At 46.2% G+C, this 26123-nt stretch overlaps 1 protein-coding gene across 1 annotated transcript in view; it reads right to left on the minus strand.

The window, feature by feature from the left end:
• The window catches only part of CFAP61 (cilia and flagella associated protein 61), a 213237-nt gene that overhangs the window by 87678 nt on the left and 99436 nt on the right, over window positions 1-26123 (minus strand). The window contains exon 17 of the mRNA XM_015405997.1: window positions 18589-18716. Within this exon, the coding sequence (XP_015261483.1) occupies window positions 18589-18716 (128 nt within the window). The remainder of the gene's footprint in view (window positions 1-18588; window positions 18717-26123) is intronic.

Genomic DNA, 26123 nt, shown 5'->3' on the forward strand with positions numbered 1-26123 from the left:
GAGCTTGTACCTGAATAAAACTTGGTCTTAAAGGTGCCACTGGACTGTTTTGGACCGGGGGGCTGGGCTCTTCAACTTACCTGGCTGCTTCTTTCTCTGACTGAGGGCTCCTGGGAGCAGGGGGTGGGTTTTGGTGCATGTGCCCGCCCCCTGGGCTCTTTACTGCGGGAGCTCCGCTCCTGTGCACCCCCGCAGGAAATGACCCCTGCTTGTTCCTCTCAGTAGATAATATTACCTTTTTGGAAAATGGGGAACAATTGTTCTGAGCTTTACTGCAGCCTGTGGTGGGATTTCGTTGTACCTTAGGCGGCATACTTTAGTGGGCTCCCATCACTTGTAAGAGGCTAGGTGTACAAACCAAGAACTGTCTCACACTGCCTTATAATTTCTTAGCTGCCCCTTTCAAGGTGAGATGTCAGGGCTGCTAAGGTGGCGGGTTCTTTACCAGAGCCGGAGACCTGGCAAATATTTCATTTTGCCAACCGGCCCTGACACACATGGACCCTGAATGTTTGGAAAACTAAGATTAGGCCTGACCATGTTTTCTGGGCCATGTCTTCTGCCCATGTTTTCTGGTAGCTGATATCCTGGAAGAACAGCCCCCTACCAGTCTTGCATGGAAGCAACCAGTAGCTTATGTCAGCTGATCAAGGTCAAGATTAACATTAGTATCCAATCACTTACTTATTGCTCATCTAAATGCAGAGTTATGACATAAAAGCTGTACAATTAAAAACAACAAAAAACACATTAAAAGAACATGGACTTCTAGGTGTTCTGATCACAAGCTAAACATGAGCCTGCAGTGCGATGTGGCTGTGAAGAAAGTGAATGCAATCTTAGGATGCATTAACAGAACCATTGTGTCCAGATCAAGGGAGGTGGGTAGTTCCGCTCTATTCTGCTATGGTCAGGCCCCACCTGGAGTCCTGTGTCCAGTTTTGGGTGCCACATTTTAGGAAGGATGTTGACAAGCTCGAGCGTGTCCAGAAGAGGGCAACCAGGATGGTGAGAGGGTTGGAATCCAAGTCTTATGGGGAAAGGCTGAAAGAGTTGGGTATGTTTAGCCTGGAAAAGAAAAGGCTTAGAGGGGACATGGTTGCAGTCTTCAAGTATTTGAAGGGCTGTCATGTAGAAGATGGAGCAGATCTATTCTCTCTTGCTCCGGAGTGCAAGACTAAATCTAATGGGTGGAAATTACAAGGGAGTCGTTACCAGCTAAATATCAGGAGAAACTTCCTAACTGTAAGAGTTGTTGAGCAGTGGAACAGTCTGCCTTGGGAGGTGGTGGATGCTCCTTCGCTGGATGTTTTCAAGCAGAGGCTGGACGACCATCTTTCGGGTATGTTGTAGGTATGCAGGGCTACCTTTCAGTATACTCCTGCAGAGTGCAGGGGGTTGGACTAGATGACCTGCAAGGTCCCTTCCAACTCTAACATTCTATGATTCTATGACTTATTCGCAAATGATTACATTAATTGTTTAACAGAGAAGGATATCAACTCATCTTCCAAAAATGTTAAGCATAGACATCTAATTTTCAGATTTCCCATGTTTCTAAACAAATTATTCAGGATGGTGAAGAATTCCGAGACGATATCTCAAAAAGGGGGTGAATGGAAATTGTTGTTCAGTATAAGCAAGCACAAGGTGATGCATGATGGAGAAAAATCCTAACTTTAAAGAAGGAATGAGATATTTGAGGTATAGTGGCCAGCTCAATGAAGAGGGCAACTCATTGTGTGGATGTGGTGAAACTCCATGCTAGGGACATCTTAGGAAAGAGACTGAGAATAAAAATGGCCAATATTGTAACATCTTTGTGGTGCTGCCTAATCTGGAATACTGTATACGGTTCTAGTCACCACATCTTAAGAACATAAGAACATAAGAGACGCCCATGTTGGATCAGGCCAAAGGCCCATCCAGTCCAACACTCGGTGTCACACAGTGGCCAGAAATACCAGGTGCCATCAGGAGGTCCACCAGTGGGGCCAGGACATTAGAAGCCCTCCCACTGTTGACCCCCCCAAGCACCAAGAAGCCAGAGCATCACTTGCCCCAGAGCCCCTATCTATACCTTGTGGCTAATAGCCACTGATGGACCTCTGCTCCATATGCTTATCTAATTCCCTTTTGAAGTCGTCCATGCTTATAGCCGCCACCACTTCCTGTGGCAGTGAATTCCATGTGTTAATCACTCTTTGGGTGAAGAAGTACTTCCTTTTATCCGTTCTAACCCGACCGCTCAGCAATTTCATTGAGTCCCCACGAGTTCTTACGGTTCTAGTCACCGTATCCTAAAAAAAGATACTGCAAATGTGCAGAAGATGGCAACCAAGGGCAACTGGTTAGCTGCTGCATGAAACATGGTGCTGGACTAAATAGACCATAGATTTGATTCAGCCTGACATCTCATTAACACTTGTCAACCTTCGTTTAAAAAGTAAATCAAACTTGCAGAGAATGCCAATGGAACTTATCTCGACACCATCTTGATCCACCATATTCCAAATAAAAAATGCTATAGCAGAGGGTGATCTCGCTGAAACATCTGTCACCCCATTGATCGCCAGGGTTGATTTGGCTGATCTGCCTGGTGCTCCCTGCCTGGGTGTTCCCTGCCTCCCTCACTGCTCCATCTGCATCTCTCCCGAAGCTGTGTGCTTGGTGAAAGAGGAGAACCATCCCAGATAGGAGTGTACTGTTCTTTGGTCAAAGGCATTTGTTAATCTTGCACCCTCTTAATTATGCTGCAGTTTCAATTGCTTTGATTCCTTCATATCACAGGACTGGTCCTACTCTTGCTAGCCGGTGCTCAAATTATCTTAATCTTAAACCTTCACTCTGTATTTAACAGTATGGCCTACCTATGTAGCACTTTGAAGTCTCAGAGTGAAGACATTCGGCTCTGCAAAATCTGTACAAGGCTTAATTTAACAGTGCATAAGAATAAGACTTATCCACAGTCAGAGGATTCCACCCCATGTTTTTCTGCAAGAGTAATTGATCTGGATGTACACCTGGCTGAAAGGAAGCGACCTCAGAGCAGTGACTCATACAGACATAATGGCCAGCCTCCTCTGAAAGGTCAGGGGTGGCCAAACTTACTTAATGTAGCAGCCACATAGAATAAACGTCAGATGTTTGAGTCTCGCAAAACATGAACAAATATTACACATGTTTTTATTGAAAAATATGCAAATTTGCTTTTTATTAACATTAAGTTGGACTGTGTGAAAGAGCCACATGTGGCTTCCAAGCTGCAGTTTGGCCACCCCGGTAGGTCTTCGGTCTCCCTACATTGGAAACAACTGGGACATTCATTCATTCCCAGTGCAGAGATAAAACAGCATTACCTAGCTCCAACTAGGGGTGTGCATATCGGTATTTTCCAGGTATGTATTCAGCTGAATCAGATACTCTAATCTGATTCGGCTACTGATAGGGTGCTCCCGAATAAAAGCCTATCTTATTTGGCTTTTATTCGGGTGCCCATCCCTGAATCAGGAAGGGAAGGGGAAACAGATCGGGGAGGCATCTTTAAATACCTCCTGTCTTCACTCCCTCAGCCAGCCTGCCATGGCGGCCAGCTGGGGAAGTGAAGGGAAGGGAGAGCGGTCAGTTTCACTCCCCTCCACTCGGAAGCAGAGGGTAGTGAAACTGACCCACTCTACCTCCCCATTCCAGGCCAGCCGGGGAAGGAAAGGCAGCAGTGGCATGGCTGGGAAAGGAAGGAGAAGTCGCGGTGTGACTTGTCAAGAGAGAAGGGTTTTAAAGTTTAAACCCCTTCTCTGGAGTCACACCGCAGCAGCAGCACAATCTCTCCATTGTACCCTTTGCAGGCTGGTTGGGGAAGCTCAGGGGAGGGAGAGCGGGTCAGTTTCACTCCCCCTCTGCTGGGAAGTGGAGGGAGAGTGAAACTAACATGCTCTAATGGCCAGCTGAATATTTTTTGGCAGTGCCAAAGCATTTCCTGAACCCCAGTATAATATTGATACTAGGATTCAGAAATATCGGTAGTTACTGATATTTTTCGGGTTTAGTTTACCTGAACCTGAAAAATACCTATTTTTTCCCCACGCACACCTCTAGCTCCGACGGGCAGACTGGAAGGAAGCACGGCCACAGATGTAGTGGGCAGCCTCCTTTTGTGTCATTTACTGTGGGCTCCAGGAACTGTTTCACAGGAATATTATTTAATTTATTGGGGGGGGGGGAGCACACTAAGAGTTCTCTCATGAGACGCTAATGTGCCTGGCACACACTTTGGGAATTTTTTTATACTAATGCGAGTGTTTCGTTCTGGGAATTAAATTCAATGCCGGTGAAATAGGGATTTGTGCATCCTGGCTGTCAATTCCTCACTGTCCATCTGAAAGCAAGCTTCTGATCAATGCAAAGAAGAGCAAAAGAGGAGCGGCATATTGGCAAACAGAAATGCTTCTGCCTTTAATGTTCATAAAGAATGGTGAACATGTGCTGATAAGCAAAGGGCTGTTTTTTTTCTTTTTCAAAAGGCTTCAAGTTAAGAGCTCAACCCAATGAAGCATTAAATAAGTGCACCTGCATTATCGAAGCAAATAATTCCAGCCGGGATTCATGTTGCTGTGGATACAAAAGGGGAAGAGCAGCTCAAAGATACTTGTAAAGCAGGAGGGATTAGAGTATCTAGGGAAATAAGTAAAAGGTATTGGGTTTCATTGCCTAGTTCTGGAGGACAGCTACAAAGGAGGTCTCAGCATCCTTGTGCTTGAAATAAAAAGGGTCACGTTGTCTGTTTGCAGGGGGCATGATAAAAGAAACACAAGAATTTAAAAGATTAGTCTTTTATATGTTTCTCACTATTGGCATATTAGTCAGATGTTAAGAGTAGATTTTTTAAAAAGGACGGACCTGTCGTAAAGGGGGGGGGGGAATCCCATTTTTTTTGCCGTATTCAAAAATGTGCTGCTGTAGAAATGTTCTGAGCGTTCGCCTTGACAACAGTTATGAAACATGTGCAAGAGATCAGGCAATTCTGGCATTTTCTGGTAGATCTGAAGGTGGAGTGTCTTGTGTGGTGGCGTGGAAGGCCACGGCCTCATGCAAAGAGGAATTCAGTTGTGCCATATGTGCTGAATATTTTTACACATGCATGACTTTTGGATGTGGAGGAGGCAGGTATAGGTAACACTTGTGCTTGGGATCCAGGGGACCTCGGAGCACAAAAGCCTCAGCACGCTGTCTTCCATGTAGGTGCACAGGGTGGTGATGGGTAGTGTAATCCCAACATAATTATTTGTGTCCACGTTATACAAATTAATATCCAGTCAAAAATAGAAGATTGAGGTCAAAATGAGGAGGAAGTTCTTGTATTTTATTTCAATGAAATACGGAAAACAGTTAGGCCAAAAGACCCACCAAAGTTGACTGCTTTCTGAGCCCAATCAGGAAATACATGAAGTTAAATACTTAAAATGACATCATCATATCATCATCATGAGAATAATATTCAGAAGGCATAATTGGTTACAAAAACTTAAACAACATTACACTGGCAGTCAGTGTAACAGTGTGTGTGTGGACGACGGCGGAGGCAGGACCGGAAGACACGCAACGATGTGAAACGCAGGCGCGACGGAGCCGAGTGGACACAGTCGAAGCCGCGCGAACATGGATCGTGCGCCTAAAAAGTAGTCCCGCCGAGAAGGAAAGAGGAAGCCACCCTGAACACCAGGACGAACGCCGACCAAGGACCGCTTGGAGAATACGGAGCCGAGCCTGAGAAACAACAACCACACCACCTGGGTGTCAGTAGGCAGCCCCTCCCCCCTACTTCATGTGGCCCTAGTTAGGAAGAAAGCGTTCTTAAAACACCCTGTAAACCGCCCAGAGACCCCTAGGGGTCAGGGCGGTATAGTAAGTCGAAGGAAATAAATAAATAAATAAAATAAAAATCTCCTTATTGGTCAAAGTAAAGAAAGGTGTGTCTATGCAATAGCGTCACATATTTACTTGACCTGATCTAAGTCATATCGGCTAAAGCTTGTTCTCACCCAAACAAAAGTATTTTTCTCTGATATCAAGTAAAAGATCCTTTTGACCCAGACACTATGAAGTTGTAACCTAAACAATTAGAACCAAGAACCTTCTACCTTCTTTTGTGCCAAAAGAATGTTATTGTCTTGTCTGTTAACCTCAACTGGAAAGATACCCTGACCCACAAAGAAGGCCTCCTATATACCAGGCCTTCATTACCTTCCAATAAAATGTTAAATCTATAATAAACCTATAAAAACCAGAGAAATGTGAATAATCAAAAAGAGAAAAATCTATATAGTTCCATCTCTACTACATCCAAACATCCGTGTATTTGCAAGATGCATATACTGAGCTCATACCCAGTTCCCCCATTCGCTTGGGCGACCGCACAGCTCTGTGTATGCCGAGGAACACGTGCCAAGAATGGCCTCCTCCACCAACGTGCATGCACACTGGTGCATAGAAAGACCCTGACTCAAGAGGATTCAGCTTCTGTTTTTAAAGAGCGCTGTATCACCTGTAACAGAGTTTAAAAGCTGAAATTAGAAGAAGAGGAGATTGGATTTATACCCCGCCCTTCACTTGGAGTCTCAGAGCGGCTTACAAACTCCTTTCCCTTCCCCTCCCCACAACAGACACCCTGTGAGGTGGGTGGGGCTGAGAGAACTCTGACACAAACTGCTCTTTTTCAAGGACAGCTGTTATCAGAGCTTGTGACTGACCCAAGGTCATCCAGCCAGGCGCAAGTGGAGGAGTGGGGAATCAAACCCGGTTCTCCCAGATTAGAGTCCGCGCACTTAACCACGACACCAACCTGGCTCTCAAATTATAGTTGGTGTTAGTGCTGGAGTGATTCAGCAGGCCTGGGCATTGGGGGGCTCTACATCATGAGTGCGTATAGGTGTTATCTCCTTGAATGGGAGGCCTCTCTTTGTCTTAACCTAGGAGCTGCCCTCTGACCCCTCTTCTCTCTCTCTCCCTATATCCTCTCACACTATTCACATGGCCTTCCATGGAGACACATTTTTCCGAAGGTCTCTCCGGTAGATAGAATGCCATCACATTCCCACACACACACACGATGCCGGACATACTGGCCATGTCTTGTGACAGGGCAAGTACTCTTTAGATCAGGCTTCTTTCTCCTCTTTCGACTGCAACCTGAATGTGAGCTGGATCTACTTGAATAAATGTAAGTTTACCTTTTTTTGGCAATATACTCCTTGGGAGATTTATTTACTGCACTCAGTATCACGCTTCTTTTTTTGTTTTGTTTTTTTGTTTAAAGTTTTTATTATTTTTTGTTAATAACATAAACTTTACATACATCAAATACTTTTTGCTTCTAAATTAATAAGGATAATTGCTAGCATCTCTAACATCTATTCCCTCCATACAGCATTAGTAAATCACCATGAGTCCAACCATTATAGAACAACTGCTACAACCTATAAATACAGCCATTTATGATAGATCTGTTTGGCAGGGAGAATATCATTCGTTACCATGTAGTCCAGCACAGGGGCCCATGTCCTAACAAATTTAGTGTAGGTTGGCGTGTTACTATTGTTCGCTCTTATCAGGGAGTCTGTAATTTTCGCCATTATAAATTGGTCCCAAATTTTTTCTTGCCATGTTGCAATCGTAGGGAGATGAGGAGACTTCCAAGCGGCTGCTATTGTTAACCTGGCTGAGGCCAATAACGTCGAGATAAGTTCCTTACTACCCCCTGTACCCGAATCTTTCCAGAGATTTAACAACACCACTTCCGGAGTGCATGGCAATGACTGCCTGGTTATCACATTAATCTGAGAAATCACACTTCTCCAAAAAGCTTGTATTCCCAGACATCCCCACCAGCAATGATAGTATGTCCCTATCTGACCGCACTGCTTCCAGCACACATTACGTATACACGGTATCACACTTCTACGACTGGGCAAAACTGTGCTATATTAACCAGATATCCCAATAGTTAGGACGTAGAGCCAGGGGTCATTTCCTGCGGGAGCGCAGAGGAGCGGAGCTCCGGCAGTAAGGAGCCCAGGGGGCGGGCACATGCAACAAGCCCCCCCCCCTGCTCCCAGCAGCCCTCAGTCAGAGCAAGAAGCAGCCAGGTAAGTTGCAGAGCCCCCCCCCCAACTCGCCTTCAGGTACAAGCTCTCCCTCCTCTGTGAGGGCCGATGCACATCCCCCCCCCCCCCAATAGCTGGCAATCCAAAAAGTCCAGTGGAGCCTGAGCGGTGGGTGTTGCCTTCTGACACACTTCTGGTGATGTCAGGGGGTGTGGCATATGCAAATAAGCTATGCTAATAAGTTATGCTAATGAGCTCTTGCACCTCTTTTTCTACGAAATGACCCCTGCGTAGAGCCATACCATAATACTAGCTTATGCTGCTGTTTGGAGCTTCTTCTTTCTCTGTCTCACATCTGTCACAGACACCATCCACTGTAACTGTGATTTCCATAGGGCGAGACAGAACATGCTCTGTTTATCTCTGCCCCAACACTGATCTTCTCCGTTTGTTCTAAATGACAACGCAAGCCAACAATGTCTGAATGCCGCTCCCGCTCCGGTAACACACGGCAACCCCACTGCATTGTTCCGCTTCCGCATTATTTCCCCTCCATATGGGGTGGGGCGGGGGGGAGAAGAGGGCATATTTTTTTCTATCCAATTCATGTTGCAAAAGGCAGATAGCACAAAACAATAACAATTACTAAAACATTCATTACATGTTAGCCCTGTGATCAGCAAGTAAGCACTAACTATTTAATTAGTCATCTAATTAGCGGCAGGCAACATGGAAGGCTCATGACATTCTCAGACAAATGTAAAGATAAAAAGCCTAATTAAACAGCAAGCAGCCAAACAGGACAGCTGTGCAGGATATTGTGTAATACCGGCCTCCCAGATAACAGGACTCGTAGCTCTTCTATCACAAGCGGGGCTGGGGAAGCGTGCAATTTTGAAGCCTGTTTTAGACAGCTGAACAAGGCCAAAAGGAAGGAAAGGGAAGAAACCAATTGTCCTAAACAGCAGTTTTTAAAACATCCATATTAGCATGGAAAGTACTGCCCACTATGAATGCATTTGACAGCCAGGTTTTCCTGCAATAAACACAGGAGTGGAAGCTTAGCCCTTTCTCCATCAATCATCATCCCCATATTTAGCTGGCAATTTAAATGTGCCTGCAACATTCACAGTTGACAAAGCAGTGCTGATACTTTGCTATTGTAACACACATACTTTTTGAACCTAAGTTCACCCAGGTTTTAATGGTCTTGTAAAATGCAGATGGGATGTATCTGTCCAGATGCCTTTTCCTGGAGAAGCCACAGTCAGCTTCATGCCCATCTAAGAACACCTGGAGCAATCGGTAGGGAGTTGCTCATCCAAGCGATGCAGTCTTGGAAATTCACGGCTGCAGAGACCGTATCAGTAGTGGAACATCATTTGTAAGATATATGGTTTCCCATAGTCCTTCTTCCATACTCAGAAGAACACAAGGGGAGGGGGCACCAATCTATGAGATAATCTCATTGTCCAATCCATTAAGACCAAGCCCTATTATTAAAAACTTCTATGTTATCTGAAGCATTGGCTGTTGTGTACGCTGACCACCACCATGGGCCAGCGAACACCCCAGAGCTTGACTCTGGAGAACAATGGGGACAAGGCTCCTGGTCTCTCCACTGGGGGACCAATGGGACCGAGGTGGGAGATTTAAACCCACCAACTGGACCAAGGGGTGGTCCCCAGGCGTGTACATAGTTGGCCAGCCAGCCGTTAGTCTTTAGTCTTTGTTGTGTCCAGTGAACCATGCGGTCACTACACCGGCCACAGTGGTTCTAGCATGCGTTTAACCCACTACACAATATTGGCGAAACAACTCTCTCAATCCATTTCCATTCCAAAGTGCTAGGAGGAGATGCTACGAGGTGTAGCTCACAAAGGGCTTTCTGCATGGGTTTTTCCCATCGGTTCTGGCCCCAAACTGATTTGGTTTATCTCCTGGTTTCCACATTAATTTTTGTGCCTTTAGTTTTCATTTTTTATTTTGTTTCCGGTTTTGTTCTGGTTCTTTTGAGATCACTATCTGGGTAAGATATTTTTCTGGAAGCTGATACTGAGTCAGGTTTTTCCTCATGCATAAGGTTTCTGTCCGTTTTCTTTGTCTCGCCCACTTCCAGCCACCTCCAACCCACTTTTTCAGTGAATGGACTGCCATGATCATCAAACCACTCCCTCGGCCCATCCCTCCGGTGAAGATCAGTGGTTTCTTTTTTTAAAAAAAAGAACAAAAATATTGATAAACTGAGATCTTATATTCTGATAGCCACTTTGGCCCTGATCTACAGATAGCTAAATCCATGGATCAGGCTATGTGGAGACTGAAGAGATTTTTCTTCACAGTTGGGGAACTCTCCAAGTGTGCAAAATAAGCATTAAAAAAAAAATACATAGTGGGATTTAACCCCTCCCCAAGCTGGACCATAAGGAAGGCTGAGCGCCAAAGAACAGATGCTTTCAAATTATGGTGCTGGAGAAGACTCTTGAGAGTTTCTTGGACTGCAAGGAGATCAAATCAGTCAATCCTAAAAGAAATCAACCCTGACTGTTCCCTGGAAGGCCAGAGACTGAAGCTGAAGCTCAAATACTCTGGCCACCAAATGAGAAGGGAGCACTCACTGGAGAAGACCCTGATGCTGGGAAAGATTGAAGGTAACAGAAGAAGAGACGGCAAAGGATGAAATGGTCAGACAGTGGTCGAATCTACATTTGTCTTTCCGACCGGTGTCCCAGCCTTCTGACTCCGTCTTAAAAAACAAACAAACCTGTCTACATTTGCTTTTGTTTTCACACTTCACAACTTTGTGAGTATACTTCTGCATGTCTGCATATGTTTATCGCCCTCTCGTGGCGGATCCATTGTAATTGTGCCTCCGCACTGCTTTTAATTTCATGGCTGCAGTCACCGTCTGCAGTGATCTTGGATCCCAGGAACGTGAAATCTGTCACTGCTTCCAAGACTTGCCAAGGAGTGATGGGGCTGGATGCCATGATCTTCATTTTTTTGATGTTGAGTTTCAAGCCAACCTCTGTGCTCTCCTCTTCCACCCATCATATGTATCATTTATGTTGCAAGATATGCCACTGGTGTATTATGTGCTGGTCAATGACCGTGAATAAGACTTACTACTACTCCTCTTCCACCCTTAGCAAGAGGCTCTTTAGGTCCTCCTCACTTTCTGCCATTAGAGGGTATCATATCTGAGGTTGTTGATGTTTTTCCAGCAACCTTAATTTCAGTTTGTGATTCCTCCAGGCCGGCATTTTGCATGAAGCAGAAGTAGATGTGTTCCTGGTACTCCCTTGCTTTCTCCATAATCCAGTGAAAGTTGGCAGTTTGATCTCTAGTTCCTCTACCTCTTTGAAGCCCAGCTTGTACTTCTGGCAGTTCTCTATCCACGTACTGCTGAATTCTGGCTTGTAGGATCTTGAGCATTAGCTTGCTAGCATGTGAGTTGAGTGCAATTGGGCAATAGTTTGAACATTCCTTAGCATTGCCCTTCTTCGGGATTGGAATGCAAATTGACCTTTTCAAATCCTTTGGCCACTGTTGCGTTTTCCAAATTTGCTGGCATATGGAGTGCAGCACTAACAGCATCATCTTTTAGGACTTTGAATAGCTCAGCTGGGATATTGTCATCTCTGATAGCTTTGTAGTTAGTAATGCTTTCTAAGGACCATTTGACTTCACACTCCAGGATGTCTGGCTCGGGTCAGTGATCACACCGTCGTGGTTGTCAAGGACATTGTGATCCTTCTTGTGTAGTTCTTCTTTGTATTCTTGCCACCTCTTCCTGATCTCTTCTGCTTCTGTTAGGTCCCTCCCGCTTTTGTCCTTTGTCATGGCCAGCGTTGCACAAAATGTTCTCTTGATTTCTCCCATGTTCTTGAATAGATCTCTAGTCCTTCCCATTCTATTGTTTCCCTCTATTACTTTGCATTGTTCATTCAGGAAGGCCACCTTATCTCTCCTTGCTATTCTCTGGAAATCTGCATTCAGTTGGGTAAATCTTTCCTTTTCACCTTTGCCTTTCGCTTTCCTTCTTTCTTCAGCTTTTTGTAAAGCCACTTCACTTTTTTGCATTTCTTTTTCTTTGGGATGGTGCTAATTGCTGCCTCCTGTACAATGGCACAAACCTCCATCCATACTTCTTCAGGCACTCTGACTGCATTTCTTTTTCTTTGGGATGGTGCTCGTTGCTGCCTCCTGTACAATGTCACGAACCTCCGTCCATAGTTCTTCAGGCACTCTGTCTATCAAATCTAGTCCCTTAAACCTATTCTTCACCTCCACTGTATATTTATAAGGGATGTGATCTACGTCAAACCTGAATGGCCTAGTGGTTTTCCCAACTTTCTTCAGTTTAAGCCTGAATTTTGCAATGAGTACACACACTTTAAAATAACCCACCTGAGTTGTATAAACTCAAACCAGTTTATGCTGCCATTGTTTATTTGGTAGATTTCCTGGAGGTTTATAATAGTATTACCTATGATTAAGTTCCTATAAGTATCAATACCATATAACTACCATTTTTCCATTATTCATTTTTCCAATGAATTGAGTTCTATGATTCTAAGTTGAAAATTTTGAAGTTAAGCTAAATCTCTGACTGCAGATGCCAGTGAAGAAATATCAGGTGACAGGGATTTTTGGTAGCTATCCCAGATCCCCCCCCCCAACACTAAAATATTGATACATCTATATAGTGTTGTAATAACTAAGTTTATTGTTATCCCAACCAATGTAAACCCTGAGATTCTCAACCTATGCAAAACTTGAGAAGCCAATCTATGTAAAATGCAAGAATCTCAACCTATGTAAAACACAAGAATCCATAAAAATCCACAACCCAGACACAAACCAACTCCAGCAAAGAACCAACTTAAAAAAAAAAAACACTTACAACTGACAGAATCTTACCTAAAGCAGCCTGGCATGCTGATACCAAGCCCCTGGGAGACACAGAAATATTGTGTGGGGGGGGGGGAGGAGAAGAGGAAAAAATAATGCAGGGATCATGCGAATGCTGGCTCCTGATATTTCCGGTTAATTCCAAATGCTTCCGGGATTTTACAGAACCCATTTTTTGGTATCCTGAAAAATCCCAGATATATTTGGGAGACCCAATTATATATCTTGGTTATATCTAAGAGCACATCCACAGTAATGATGGCATAAGCAGGTTTTCAGAATTCCTAGCTTTCATTTTTTTTAAAAAAAGTAAGTCTCCATTCTCTTCCCTCACAGGACACAGGAAAAAGGCATATCTTCATGCTCCCAGTTCTGAGGACTTTCTGAGCAAAATAAAATCTTTTAACAGCCTTCCAGAGAATACTATTTTAGCTACCGCGGATGTGGAAACTCTGTATACCAATATCTCACACAAAGATGGATAAGAAGACATCTTTGCCACCCAACTGTGCCACTTTGTTCTCACCTATAATAACCAGTTTTGGTGACAATTTCTTCCATCAGATCAATGATAGAATCACAGACTCACAGAGTTGGAAGGGGCCCTACAGGCCATGTGCTCCAACCCCCTGCTCAATGCAGGATCAGCCTAGAGCATCCCAGACAAGTGTTTGTCCAGCTGCTGCTTCAAGACTGCCAGGGAGGGGGAGCTCACCACCTCCCCAAGTAGCTGATTCCACTGTTGCACAACTCGTTCTGTAAAAATGTTTGTCCTAATATCCAGCCAGTACCTTCCCACCCTTAATTTAAACCCATTACTGCGAGTCCTCTCCTCTGCTGCCAACAGGAACAGCTCCCTGCCCTCCTCTAAGTGACAGCCCTGCAAATGCTTAGGGAGTGGTGGTGCAGGTGATTAACACCTGCAAAGTGTAACTATCTCGAACTGCTGTCTGGCTGTTCGAATCCCACCGCGGTCAGGGTGAGCTCCCGACCTTAGTCCCAGCTTCAGCCAACCCAGCTGTTCGAAAGCCCTATATGGCGAGTAGATAAATGGGTACCTGGCCTTAGTTGGTCAGGGGGGTACCCTCCCCTAGAAGAAGCGGAAGAACTATTGGCTCCAGAGAGAAAATAGCAGCACCGGTAACAACAATGGTGGCGAAACAGCGGCAGAAGCAGCGGCGAAGAGACGGCCCCCCAGAACAACGACTGGTCGGAGGTCAGCAACGGCCCGGCGTCATTGGAGAGATTGGAGCCGGAAGGACAAAATCCCCATCGCCTGCGTACAGCAAGCCCGACGAGCCAGCAGGGGCCGCTGTGGAAGCCAGCTAACTGAAGTCCCCCCTCTAAGAAAGAACTGCACAAAGAGGCATGTGACTGCCCGGAAAAAAGACGGAAGGAGAAGCAAGAACATCTGTGGGAAAAAGCCTTCAGAGGGTATCTGTTAGGGTTCCCATCCCCCTGAATTTGTGGCCATAGTTAGGATTCTAGAAAGCGTGTGCACACACAATACTCTGTAAGCCGCCCAGAGCCCTTCGGGGGTGGCCGGGGTAAAAATCCCATGTAATAATAATAATAATAATTAACTAGAGCAATCCTGTCCCTCCTCAACCTCCTCTTCTCCAGACTAAACATTCCCAAGTCCCTCAGCCTTTCCTCATAGGGCTTGGTCTTCAAGTGACATCTTACCAGCACTTGCAATTGTGAAAATTTAGAGGGAGGGCAGAAGTGCAGAAGAACCGTGCTAAAACCTGTGGATCAACTGCCAAGAAAATCAGAAGTTGAGTGTGCAGAAAAGCCCAATCTTTTCTGCCCCAAATGGGTTCCTCTCAGAACGACAACCAGTGTTAATAATGCCACAGTAACATTAAAAGGGTACGAGGAAGGAAGATTCTCTTTCAGCATTTTAAGTGTAAATCTTTTCAAAACTCCAGTCATGGTAATTGGCCTGCCAGAAAACGAATTATATTTGTCTGCTCCAGTGCTAACTGCCGATGCAAAATAATTAGGTGGGAAGAATAATGAGGAAAAACAACTTCCTCTTTAGAAGATTTTAAATTGATTCTGTCTATATTTAGCATTTGCCTCTTCCGTAAGAAAATAAAAAATAAACCGTGGGCATCTAACAGCTTCAAGTTGTAAGCCACAAGGTCATATCCCATTGCTTTGGTAAAATAGGGTCATCTAGCTCCTTATTCCATTCCTTCCTGAAAACTCTGAATATCATATTTATTAAGTGACATAAATATTTATAGACAACTATTGTAGGTTTTGTTTTCTGCATTGATTCAATTAGAGCTTCCAGGAGCAAAGAGGACTCTGACTGATTCTTAATGCTACAGGGCCATATTTAGATACCAACAGGTTGCGAACCTAAACAGCATGATAAAAAGTAGAGACATCACCCTGCCAACAAAAGTCTGCATGGTCAAACCAATGGTATTCCTAGTAGTCATGTATGGCTCCGAGAGTTGGACTATAAGGATGGCTGAGCGCCGAAGAATAGATTCTTTCGAACTATGGTGCTGGAGAAGACTCTTGAGAGTCCCTTGGACGGCAAGATGATCAAATCAGTCGATCCTAAAAGAAATCAACCCTGACTGTTCCCTGGAAGGCCAGATAATGAAACTGAAGCTCAAATACTTTGGCCACCCAATGAGAAGGGAGCACTCACTGGAGAAGACCCTGATGCTGGGAAAGATTGAAGGTCAAAGAAGACGGGGACGGCAAAGGATGAGATGGTTAGACAGTGTCATACATGCAACAAACATGAAATTGAGCCAACTTCAGAGGACGGCGGAAGACAGGAGGGCCTGGCGGGAGCTGGTCCATGGGGTCGCGAAGAGTCGGACTCGACTGTGCGACTGAACAACAACAAAGGTTGCAATTGTAAATATTGCCATTTAACAGAAGCATGTGAACATGGATTAGATTAGACTGATACTGTCATGACACCGTGTTCTCTAGCTGCAGAAATTGTAGGAGGAATACGATCCACTCTAGCATCAGTTAGACCCTAATGTGTTCCGTTTAGTGAGGGGCACCAGGCAAGAGGAGCCCAAGATGGATAGTCCAACTGCAAGGAGCAATCCCAGTATTTAGTACAAGCTAATAAGTATGCCTGATGATATAAATTAAGATCAGGGAAACCAAATCCTCCTTCGCTGAACGGAAGCTGCATCCTCTTTAAAGAAATCCAAGGCAGTAAGGAATGGGGATGGGCACAAACTGGAAAAATGGACATTCGTCCCAGTTTGTGGTTTGTGGGGTTACATGATCCACAAGCAGTGTTCCTTCTAAGCTGAGTTAGTGTGAGCTCGCTCACAGTTTTTTAGCCTCTGGCTCACACATTTCTGTCTTAGCTCAGGAAGGATGGCTCCAGAACAAACTAATTAATGCAGTAGCTGAATTACTCACAACTTTAATGCCAGTAGCTCACAAAGTAGAAATTTTGCTCACTCCACAGCTTAGAGGGAACATTTTCCTGTTTACTGAACTGGTTTGTTTCATGCGGTTCGTGATGTATTAGAACGCCCCCCTCCGGGCTAGAGATGCCAAACTTGCAACAAGTCTCCAGCTGAATCTCCTCTGTCTTCCAAGTTTGGTGAAGATTGGATTTGGGGGGCCAAGTTACAGCCCCCAAAGCAAGTGCCCCCAGGAAAGTGCTCTCTGGGGAAATCACAGCCGCAGGTTCAGGAGTCTGTCAAATGGACCCCCTGCAAGCTAGAGGTATCAAACTCACAGACAGCCTCCCCGGGATGCCTGGCTACCTATCCTCCCAGTGTGGTGAGGATTGGCTGTGGGGGGGGGGAATAGTGCCCCCCCCAAGCAGGTGCCCCCAGGAAAGTGCTCTCTGGGGAAATCACAGCCACAGGTTCAGGAGGAGTGCATCGAACAACCCCTCTGCAAGCTAGAGGCATCTAACTCACAGACCTCCCCGGGATGACCCTCCACCTGCCCTCCAGGTTTGGTGAGGATTGGCTGGGGGGGGCAAGTGCTGCCTGCCTCCTCATCGCAAACACGGTGCTGTAGATGGGCAATCCTTCTCCTCGGGGCTGGGAGGCAGTCACCCTCCTGCCTCCTCCGGGTGACAGAGCTTGGGCAGCAGCCCACCTTGTTGTGGAGATGGATTCTGGGGGTGGCCAACCCTTCCCCTTGGGCCTGGGAGGTGGTAACCCACCTGCCTCCTTATTGTAGACATTACTGCTGTGGATGGGGATACCTTGGGTGCAGTCAAAAGGGCTCACTTGTCTGGGTGCATGTTTGAGGAGTTGGAGGTTTGCACAGATGGATGTTTGATGAGGTAGAGGTTGGCATAGGTGGATGTTGGTCCATGAGGTAGGTGTTGCACTATGAGGTCGATCTCGGCTCGTGGGGTGGGTGTTGCACGGTGAGGCAAGGTTTTTAAAGAAGCGTTTCAGTCCAGTTGAAGCCAGCCAGATCTGCCTCATGCTGGTACCTGAGCTGGGAGGAAGCGTGTCAGCTCCTTGGCCCTTTAGCCGTCTCTTCCTCTTTCCTCTGCAGCCACAGGGCATCCATCTGTACAAGGGAGGGGGAATCAAGCGCTCTCCAGAGCTTGGTCCTCTGGGCCATGGCTGCAGCCAAGCCCATCTTCCTTTGCAGGGAAAAGTTTAGCCCTCTTCAGATGTTATGCCTGTGCATACCAGGAGCCTGACAATTGTGTGTGCTGGAAGCCCACGCTACCTGCATCCTCCTGATATGCGGGAAACCCACAAATCTTGCCCACGTGTACAGCCTCTGAACACACGACAAGGCTCACATGTATCCATGCACTGCCCTTTTCAGACAACATGGCAACCATACCTATCAAGAAGAGGATCCACATGCAGTTGCCAGCCTCCTGATGCACATGACAGTAACGTCTGAAAAGGGCCACAACGGTCCACATGTCATCTCTCTTTGTAGCAAAGAGCTGTGCATCCACAGGACCCAGGTTTGCTGCATGGAGAGAATCCCTCCCAACAACTGGAGGGGGGCAGAACTCTGTGGGTCCATATTAGCATGCCTTTTCCAAGAAAGTTAGATGGGAAGAAGAGGAAGAAGAAGAGGAAGAAGAAGAGGAAGAAGAAGAGGAAGAAGAAGAGGAAGAAGAAGAGGAAGAAGAAGAAGAAGAAGAAGAGGAAGAAGAAGAGGAAGAAGAAGAGGAAGAAGAAGAGGAAGAAGAAGAGGAAGAAGAAGAGGAAGAAGAAGAGGAAGAAGAAGAGGAAGAAGAAGAGGAAGAAGAAGAGGAAGAAGAAGAGGAAGAAGAAGAGGAAGAAGAAGAGGAAGAAGAAGAGGAAGAAGAAGAGGAAGAAGAAGAGGAAGAAGAAGAGGAAGAAGAAGAGGAAGAAGAAGAGGAAGAAGAAGAGGAAGAAGAAGAGGAAGAAGAAGAGGAAGAAGAAGAGGAAGAAGAAGAGGAAGAAGAAGAGGAAGAAGAAGAGGAAGAAGAAGAGGAAGAAGAAGAGGAAGAAGAAGAGGATTGGATTTATACCCCGCCCTTCACTACCCAACCATCTTCTGTAAAGTGAACGAGATGAAAATTAAAATGTAGCAAGTCACATATAATTTAAAGACTTACCAAAAAACCAGTGTTTCGAGGAAGGAAATTCCAACATTTGATGACCCGACCACAACTATTCTAGCATTGATGGACACCTTAGGCTCCAGGGACAGCTTCCGATTGAAGTGGTTCAATGCATACTTTGCCTGTAAGAGAGATTTTTTAAAAAAACCCTGAAGTACTGTATCAAAGCGGGGAGAAAAACAAGCATCAAAGAAATCAAAAAACAACAATTAGTGATATTTCTGCCTCAACTTCTAGGGAAATGTTGGGCTGCTTTTGGACTGATAGGCCCCGATCACACGGCAAAGTTGCTGCGGGAGAGGCACCGATGGTGGGCGGATTATCCGGGCGCGATCACACCCCAACATCTGGGAAGTGGAGCGCACCCGAGGCTCCTGAGGACAGTACTGCAGCAGAAAGGCAAAGACTGGATCCTGTAGCTGAAAGCTATCTAAGTGGTGAGGAGGATAGAGCCTCCCAGGGAACACCTGCAAGGGATCAGTCTCTGCTGCAGCCCAGTAGTTCATCAGACTCGCCCCCACCTGTAACCAGGCTCCGGAATGTAAGGAGACAGCAGCTGAGAGAGCGAAGGCAGAATGCACGCATGCGTGCCAGAAGATCTCTCAGCCCTGACTATTGACAGGATCCTGACCTTGCTCCCGGCTAGCTAATGAGTTGATTAGCTAGCACTGTATATCTGCAAGTCTGTTGCCAGCAGTCATTTGTGCTGGCAAATGTTGTTTGTCAGGACCTGAATCCTTGCATCTCTGCTCCAGACCTTGTGGAATTCTTATCGGCTTGATCCTCGGCTTTTGACCCTCGGCTTGTTGACCCTGCGTTCATCTCTGACTCCTCTGGTATCATTGTGATTTATGGACTTGAAACCTTGGTATGTCTGACCCTGCTTTTGGACTGTGATTTAAACCTGTTTGAACCTTGCTACCTGATTTGCTCGGCTTGACCTCGGACTGTTCCTGGACTTTGGCTTGCTTGCGTCACACCCCCTGGTCCTGCCATGACACCTCCAGACGCCTGTGGTGTGATCGCCCCGGCGCACGGCATTCCCCTCCGGTCCCTCATTTACCCGCCGGCGCCAAGGGAAGGACCCGTGGTATGCCGCTGGCGCATCTGATCACGTAATCGCAGATCAAACTGCGCCAGGGCGATTAGCCACGCCTCCCCCCCGCCGCGATATCCGGCCCGTGTGACCGGGGCCACAGTCATCTTTATCTTAATGTACAGTATCTGGGCACCTGATTTTTGTTCACACACAAAAAAATACTGTTAGGTCTTTAGAAGTGGTAATTTGACCAATGCTCCATCTATACGAGGATCCCCAAACTGTTGAGCCTGCAGGAACCTTTGGAATTTTGAGAGTGGTGAACACCAACCCAATGGTGGCCTTTGGAAATAGAGCCTTGCTCCAGTACCTCCTGGGAAGAAGGAAACCTTGAAGGGGGAACGAAACCACACACGGACTAAAGAAAACCCAGATATTTACCAGTCCTCCTGATCCTCCAATGGAAAACTCTCTCATCTGAAAGAGGGCAGCCAATAACAAGCCCTGACTTACAACAGCCCTGCCCACTTTCTGAAAAGCTCAGGAGGCTCCAAGGGAAATACTGGCAAGCACCGTGGTGCTCAGGGGTGCCATGCTGAGGAACCCTGATTTAGACCAAGGAGGTCTGTTCCCAAATACCATGACTCCTGACGTAATTTGTCCTGCAAACAATATTCATAGAATCTCCTCAAGAGTTGATAAAGACCCATTGCATTTTGTGCCATTAAGACCAGGTCATCAAGATGGAGAGAACTTGGTCATCAATCTTAGTGGGAAACAGATTGTTCCCCTTCAAACTAAAGAATCAGCTGATTCTTTTCTATCTGTACCTGAGCACTCCACTGAAGCTTTGAGCACTGCAGATTGGGCCTAAGCAGATTCATGGGTGAACATCTCAGTGTAAGCTCCATTCTGTGTATGTATACTTTTGTTAAATCTATGGAGTGCTCTGTTTGAGTTGTACCACTGAGGAAGGCTTTTGGCCAAAACACGTTTGGTATTGGTTCTTGTATATGGATATAATTTGTACCTCTTAACCTGTGTTTATATGATTGGACATTTGTCATTATATTAGGAAAGGTACTTACATGCAGAAGGGATTGTGGTTTTAAAATGACACCTTAGCACTTCTGAATGTATAATTAAACTATATATGATGATTTGTACATTAGCACTACGTGCGTAGCTATAATTTAGTTTCTTTTTCTTTGTCTCATCCTTGAGTTGGGATTGCACATGTATGGGGGTTTGCACCTTCTGTAGATGAAAAAGACATCTATGATTTTTGTTGCATCTGTTTGTGCCCTAAGAGGCCTGGAAAAAGGACATAATGATGGATATATTCAACACTGCCGAGCCTGCCAAGGCAAAAGCTTTCAGTAAATGAAAGTCTTCTATCAGCCAAATGTGACCACAGACTCCACCTCTGAAGGAGCAAGTAAAAATGGCAGTATATTCCTTGTAAAATGAAGCCTGCAGCTCTTTCACCATATGAAAAAAAAACATGTAAGGGGAGGAAAACATTGTATGCATGGAGAGAGGGAAGTGTGTTATCATTACTCGAGGTGTCGTGGTTCTTATCTAATACAGAGGTGTCAAACTCATTTGTTATGAGGGCTGGATCTGACATAAATGTCACCTCATTCGGCCGGGTCATGCGTGCCATAAAATGTAACACGAGGTACCAGATATAAACTTTATAAAGGTGATTTCAGATGCCAAATGGCAATAGCAGGTGAATGACAATAGCAAGCTTGATTGGATTAGGTGTGATATGCCAAGGGGTAGTAGGCGTGGAGATACCAGCATTGGTAACGAGACAGGAAACCTAGGTCTCAGTTCTGTCCAAGAGGATTCTGTCCAGGAGGATGCAAAGAATAAATGGACATACGGTAAGTATGACATCAGAAATCACAACATTCAGTTGCTGACCTAAGAGCAGCAGTGCTCTTACAAAGGAATTTCAAAGAGAGATTAGAAAGAAACTGCTGAATTGCAATTGATAATGAAGCTCAAGACAGTGCATCCTCCATGACTGAATTAAGACCTAGTTTTCTTGTCTTATTACCGTTATTATCATTTGGCATCTGAAATCACTCCACTCTCCAAGATATAAGGACCAGTCCAAGTATTCTAATTCCTAATCAGGGTATTTTTGAAAGAAAATAAAATCCAGATAGGAACAGAGAAATCCAATCTTTTTTTTTTTAACTTTTCAGAATAAGCCAAAATAATTTCCTCAGTGTAAATTGTGCTTGTCAGAAGAATCCATCCATCCACCCATCCTCTCTCTGAAGATGTGTGCTTGCACGCAAAAGCTTATACCTGGAATAAAACATTGTTGGTCTTAAAAACTGCCGTGGGACTCCAACTTTGTTCTCTCTCTCTTTCCTCCCTCTCCCTCCCCAAAAGAGGAGGAGCAGCCCTGAAGAAGGAAGCAGAAGCTCTCGCTCTCTCTGTGTGTGCGTGTGTGTGTCTGTGAGAGAGAGAGAGAGAGAGAGAGAGAGAGAGAGAGAGAGAGAGAGAGAGGCTTGTCTTAGCATCTCCCCCGCAGGAAGCAGCCACTGAGGGAGCTGGGGGGAAGGCAAGAGTCAGGAAAGAGAAAGCAAAGAGCCACTGAGGGAACTGGGTGGGGGGGAAGCATGCTGTGGTGCAGCTGCAGAAGCAGCTCTGGAAAAGGAAGGAGAAGGAAGTTGCTTATGGGCCAGATCCAGCACATGGGCCGTATGTTTGACACCCCTGATCTAATAGGTACCTGTGATGACCAAATACACATCAGCCTCCAAGATCCCTGAAAATTTACCCACCTAAAAGATACAGCTGCCTATCTTGTGTATTTTTTTTTGTTTTTTTTTTTTTTTTGCAAGCCTGGGCTATAACTAGCTAAATATCTTCCCAGAAGTACAGGAAGCAGTGCATTTTAATAGGTACGTATGAAAATGTTTTTTTTCTGGTTTGGCTGTTTATTTTTTAACATTTCTTTCTTTTAATAAAATGGCGGGGGGGATAGGAATGGATGTTATTTTGGAGGGATAGGAACGGACGGCTTTTTTGGGGGGTGCTGCTGTGTTGAGAACAGGTGTTACTGTTCCACAGACAGATCAACTCGATACTGCATATATAATAACCATCTTAATATTTTGTACTTCTGCAAGATTTTAATAATACTCTAAAGCTGAGGGTGGGAAGGGGAATGATTGCTAATGCTAAGCCTCAGTGATGCCGTTTGGGCTGTTCCTGCACAAGCTTCTGCTTACGAGCAGGGCAACAACAAAGACCTTATCCGGTTTCTGACATATGGGGAATTTCTGCCTTGCTACCCAGTGCTTGCACTGAGAGAAACAGGAGGACAGAGGGAGAAGCGTTGGGGCACAATCCTGCCTGGAAATCAAATCTTCTGACTTGGAAGTCCTCCTGGATGTGAAAGGGAGAGGGGTGCCTTCTTAGCAGTAGGCAGACTGCCCACACTCAAAAAGAATGATCTTGTTTTCTATTAAGACCAGGAGTTGTTTCGTAGAAAAAGAGCTAGGGGAACTCATTAGCATAACTCATTAGCATATGCCACACCCCCTGACATCACCGGACGTTTGTCATAAGGCCACACACCCCGCCCCCAACGGTCCCGGCCGCCGCCGGCCTTGCAGCTCCACTGCCGAGCCCCATGAGGGGCCCGGTGGTGGACCTGCAAGGCCGGCGGGAGTGCAAGGAGCTCCGCGAAGGCCCTCCCTGGCCCCAGGCAGGCAGGGGTGGGGAGAGGCAGGGAGGAAGCAACTTACCCTCCCTCTTCTCCTGCCTCCTCCTGGCTGAATGAGGGCCGGAAGCGGGGGGCGGGGGTTCATCATGTGCCCCGCCCCCCCGTACCTCACCCGGGGGAACTGCGATCCCCCGCGATCTCCCCCGAAATGACCTCTGATTAAGAATGTTTCAAGGGCTGAGTGCTGGAAGGCAAAATACACCCCCCCCCAAACGAGACCTTCTTGGATGAAGACTCAAGGATACCAGAACTAGGGGGAATGGGTCCAGCATAACAGCCCTTAGGAAGACAGGGCAACCATCCCTGCTTTATTAAGGATGCTAATGTGTTTCCCAAGCCCTCTCCCATGCCTCTCTGGGACTAGTGAAGTATGGGGGGGGGGTCATAGGATTCGTTGATTAAGATTGGTTTAATGACTCAGATTTGCACTTAAAAAAATCCACGAAACTTGCAAATATCTTTTTGGACAGGAGAAATGATCAGCAATAACAATGCCAGTATCCATTCCAGGTAAACAAAGCCATGGGGTTCAAACCCTAGGACAATTGACCATTCCGTGGTTTAATGTACATCATAGCAAACCTAGCTAAATCCCAAATAACAAAATAAAATACCATATTCAACAGGCACATCATTAGTTACTTTTCCCCAGCCTCTTTCTAAGTACCTTTCTTAAATATTTTATCAAACAGATGCCCAAGCAATATGTAGGGTTGCCTGCCTCCAGGTAGAGCCTGGAGCTCTTCCAGAATTACAATTGATCTTCAGACTACAGAGATCAGTTCCCCTGGAGAAAATGGATGCTTCGGAGGATAGACCCTATGGCATTGTACCCCACTAAAGTCCTTTCCCTCCCCACACCCCTTCTCCCTAGCCTCTAGCCCCAGATCTCCAGGAATTTCCCAACCTGGAGTTGGCAACCTTAGCTATATGAGTCAGTGCACTAGGTTGGATCCTGCGCTGAATTTTCATGAGTGTAGAAAGCCCAACTTTTGCAGTTCCCCATCCTGCAGCAGCCTGAAATGCTCTCTGAAATCCTGCTTCTGGAGCCCCGGGGACCCAAAGAGCAGGGTTTGGAGGGGGGGGGCATTTCAAGCTGCAGTAGGAGCAGAGTACTGCCCAAGGAAACACGGCGCTGGATCCAACACAATTATACACTGGAACCTTTGTGTTGTTGTTTAGGCTGTACACATTATATGGAGAAAATAAATGGGCTGCACCACTCACTGGGTGCGTTCAGACGGGGCATTTGCAACGGTATAGGTGCCAGTTGGAATCGGTGTACTTACCGGCGTTCACACGGCGAACATCTGCCTTCCGTGACTAACCGTTGCAAAGAGCTTTAAACCGTTGTATTCTGCCACTAGGTCCCCAAGTGGTGGTATCCTGAGGGCAACGGTTGTAATCGCCTTACCCCCCCCCCCGTCTGATCGCTCTCCACCGTTGTAGAGCCACTTCCGTTCAGAAGCCCAAGGCTTCCGATTTTCCCCCCCCTTTTTTTTTTTTGTCGATATGCGCTTGGGCGAAGCTTCGCCCCGGCGTTTGTTTAAAAAAAGAAAAAGGTCCTTAGTTTAAGGTGTTAGAGGAGTCTGGGACCTCAGGGAGGCCAGTTTGGCCTTTAAACTTTAAAGGTACATCCTCTCTTCAGGGCATGCTTTTCGGAACGGGGTGTTTTGCGCATGCGCGAAGATTGCCATTCTGTGGATGGCTGCCTATGCGCATGCGCAAACTGAGTTTTAAAAAACGAACAAACCGCCGATGCCCGCTGTGTGTGAACGGGCATACAGCGATGGGCTCCGCAGATCGGAGATAAGTGTGATCACGTTTCAGCCGGCATAAACTGCAACGGTTCCAACCGGTAGTTTCTGCCAGCTGAAGCGCCCCATCTGAACGCACCCACTAAGAGATAAAAAATAAGGCCAAGGCTTATGGGAATTTTAACTGAGTAACTGGCTCAAGTGATTAAGACGCTGAGCTGCAGACCGGAAGGTTGGTAGGTCAGCAGTTTGAGACCCGAGTGCCGCGTGATGGAGTGAGCTCCCATCTCTGGTACCAGCTCCTGCCAACCTAGCAGTTCAAAAGCAAGAAACTGTAAGTAGATAAATAGGTACCGCTTCAGTGGGAAGGTAGCAGTGTTCCGTGCACCTTGGCATATAGTCATGCCGGCCACATGGCCACAGAAATGTATTCGGACAGCGTTGGCTTTTTGGCTTGGAAACAGAGATGAGCACCGCATCCCTAGAGTCGAATTTGACTGGCTTTCAAGCAAGGGAAACCTTTACCTTTACCTAATAAAAAAACAGGTTGCTTACCAGTAACTGGTGATCTTCGAGTGGTCATCTGTGCATTCACACCAATGGGTTTAGTGCGCCTGCGCTGACCCGACCGGTGCTGTAGCAAGCTATGTTTCAAAGGATTTTCGCGCGAGTCCCACTGAGCATGCGCAGGAACCCCAGCGCGCATGCTCAGAGGGACGGGCGCGGAGATCCCGCCAGTTCCTTCAAAGCACCGCCGCCAATCAACACCTATGAAAAAATCAGGAGCTGACAGCAGAGGGGAAGGAGGGCGGGTGGTGTGAATGCACAGATGACCACTCGAAGATCACCAGTTACTGGTAAGCAACCTGTTTATCTTCTTCGTGGTCTCTGTGCTTCACACCAAGGGGAGACTAGGGAGCCATATCCTACCTGGAGGAGGGTGCTGGCAGGATGTTCATCGCTGGGCTGAAGACAAAAC

Source organism: Gekko japonicus, unplaced genomic scaffold, assembly GCF_001447785.1.
Source record: "Gekko japonicus isolate JY-2015 unplaced genomic scaffold, Gekko_japonicus_V1.1 scaffold388, whole genome shotgun sequence".
In the NCBI taxonomy this organism is placed as follows: domain Eukaryota; kingdom Metazoa; phylum Chordata; class Lepidosauria; order Squamata; family Gekkonidae; genus Gekko; species Gekko japonicus.